Source organism: Charadrius vociferus, unplaced genomic scaffold, assembly GCF_000708025.1.
Source record: "Charadrius vociferus isolate BGI_N301 unplaced genomic scaffold, ASM70802v2 scaffold214, whole genome shotgun sequence".
Lineage (NCBI taxonomy): Eukaryota > Metazoa > Chordata > Aves > Charadriiformes > Charadriidae > Charadrius > Charadrius vociferus.
The window spans coordinates 3,859,370-3,862,124 of record NW_009647955.1 but is presented as its reverse complement, the minus strand read 5'-3'; the positions used below and the strand labels follow the sequence as shown (position 1 = coordinate 3,862,124).

The 2,755-nt window shown below is 55.2% G+C and overlaps 1 protein-coding gene across 1 annotated transcript in view; it reads right to left on the bottom strand.

Moving 5' to 3' along the window:
• Positions 1 to 2,682: 2,682 nt before the first annotated feature.
• HES1 (hes family bHLH transcription factor 1) overlaps positions 2,683 to 2,755 on the bottom strand; it is a 2,256-nt gene continuing 2,183 nt past the window's right edge. The window contains exon 4 of the mRNA XM_009883426.1: positions 2,683 to 2,750. Within this exon, the coding sequence (XP_009881728.1) occupies positions 2,683 to 2,750 (68 nt within the window). The remainder of the gene's footprint in view (positions 2,751 to 2,755) is intronic.

The following is a 2,755-nucleotide window of genomic DNA, read 5'->3' as shown; positions in this document are numbered from 1 at the left end:
GTGGCGGAGTCAGGGTCCACCACCCGTGGACCCCCCTGCAGGTTCCCCTGCAGGCAGGGATGGAGCACATCTCATCTCCGGGCTGCAAATGCACACGCCGCATTGTGGCAAACTGCTCACGAGCCCAAGAGCCATAATCTGAGAGGGACAGACCCGGCTCCAGCCATCCCCGGGGGTCCTCTCTGCCGGCAGGCAGGGCTCGCCAGGCTCCCCAGGGAAGCTGACAGGAGCTGCATCCCATCTGGCCACCACTGAGTCCAGCTTTCCTATTTGTCCTCCACAGCCCCGTGCAGGGTCACAGGCAAACGAGAGGGCACCATCCAGCAGCTCAGCCCTGTCCCTTCCTCGGCACCCCCAGCCCTCCTTTATACTGTTGCCTGCTCGTCCCACAGCACCAGTTTGAAGGCACTTGCTGCACCTGAAGGGCAACTCCTGCACATAATGATCCGCGGACCCACAGCCTGCATTTTTCATCCCAATTTGTCACGGGCTCAGTGAATTGGCATCAAGAGCGCGGCTCCTGGGAATTGCTCTGATCCCCTCAAAGCTCACAAACTCAAGCAGATCTCTCATGTCAACAGGCTGTGGGATAGAGTAAACACAGAAAGCTTTGGAGAAACTGGTCCAAGCACAGCGTATCTGCTTTATACTAGGCTATTTAAACTCCATTAGCAAATAGGTTCATCTTGTCTTTCACTCCTGGATCTGCTCTATGTTCTCCATTAGCCTACAGCAGTCATCTCTTTCCTAACGCACTTTCCAAACCAACTGCTTCAGCAGAAAAGGAAGACTCTACTAAACTGGAGCAGCCTCAGCTCTTACAGGTGATGCGTTACTGGTCTGCATCAGCTCCAGGCAGGTTGTCCAGCAGCAGGAGCTGGTCTGATGCGATTCCCAGACAGGTCCTGCGAGTGCTTCTCTGGACACAAGGTGGGCTCAGTCCTGCCCTCGGTACCTCCAGAGCAGAAAGGTGACGCTATGGCTTGTGGAAGGGAAGGCAGGCTCAGCCCATACAGCTACACACCTGCCTAGGAACAGCAAATCTGACGTTCCCAAGCCTGGCACACAAAATCTGGCTGCGGGATGCCACTGTGAGGGTGGCAACAGACAGGCCAGCAAAGCACTGGGAGACTGAGGAGGGAAAGCTCAGCTGCATCACCGAGGGATATCATCACCTGCAGCCCCTTTGAAAAGAGAGCTGCCACTGGCCCCATCCTCACCAGTACACCCTGCAGAGAGATATCCCAGACACCTTCCCTCCCTCCCCCAAATCCATCCCAAATATTTTCAGATCAGGAGGCTCTGTCTGAATACAGGGAAAAAGAAGCAGGGGAAGCTGGGGAGGGATTCAAACCCCAGCAGGTTTTATCTGTCTGGTTTCGCACTCTCCCCAGCTTTCATTTCCCCAGCACCTGGATACAGTCAAGCACCCGGCTGATCCAGACAAAATCCAACAAGCTTTTGCGGCAGGATTTGGAAGGAATCCCCAGCGGATCCTCACACGATTTAAAGCTGTCCGCTCTGAGTTAGGACTTGTTAAGAAGGGCAATGCAAGCTGTAACCAGAGACCGCCGCTCACCTCTATCTAGGGCTTGCATCTTGCCTGGAAATGGGGCATGACCAAGTCAAAGGGGTCAGTTGCCACTCACTGTTACAGAGATAGTCCGCACAGCCCCACATCACTCCCCCAGACACATGTTTTCCATATAACAGCAGAGGAAATGCCCAACTCTATCAAAAACACATGCAGAGCATTAATCATCAAGCAGAGCCTGGCTGGTGCTCAGGGCTGGGAACAGCTCTGTGCTTTTAAGTCCAGGTGGAGGTGGTGCCCAGCGCCTGCTGCAGCCTGTCAGCCAGGAGACAGGAGCGCTCGTGTCAGGCTTGTCCTGCCGAGAGACGGTGTTTTTGTAACAGGAGAAGCTGGCAGGCACGGCTCTCTAAATCAACTGGCTGAAGTCACCCAGGATTTACACCGCAGCTGGGAGCGGACTCTCCCCGGGTCCAGGGCAGGAGGCTCACCCGGGGCAGCCTAGACCGGGAGCTGGGCTGTCAGGCTCTGTGCCGAAATCTGTCTCGCGTTACCTGGGGTACTCGGCTCCATCAGCCCCAGGAGGAGAGCAGAGGTGCCTCCCTCCGCACATTCACCAGCTCTGCAAACATAAGCTCTTTTTAACAAGTCTGATCAATCTGCTCTCAAGGAAGCAGTAATTACATCTGCCCCGGGGCAGGGAGAGGGGGCCAGGTGATTTCCCAAAACAGAGGGGACAGAGGGGTCTGAGTGACAGCTCCAGCCTGGAGAGCAGGACAAGGCAGCCCTGGAGCAGCACGATCCACAGGCAGCCAGCAGCCCGCCAGGAGCCGGGCTCACCCTCCTATGCACACATGCCAGCACTCCAACTTCTCTCCAAAGGCCTTCCAAAATGGAAGGGACACTTTTATTTTAAGAGCATTCAAAAAAAAAAAAAAAAAAAAATCAAAAAAATCCCGATCTTTGGTGTCACATAAGGAAGGGGAGGGAAAGGAGGAAAAAAAAAAAGATCTCGTGTAAAACACGAAACACTGTCGAGGGAGTGCTATGGTACAAAGGCACAATCCAATATGAACATATAACCTATGTACAGCCGTGCCAGCAGCACGGGGTGCGGTGCTCAGTCCAGTCCGGTCCGGTGCCTGCCACCCTCACCAGGGTCTCCAGACCGAGTCGGCTGTGCCAGGCGGCGGGCCAGGCGGCGAGGCGGCAGTGGCAGCCGTG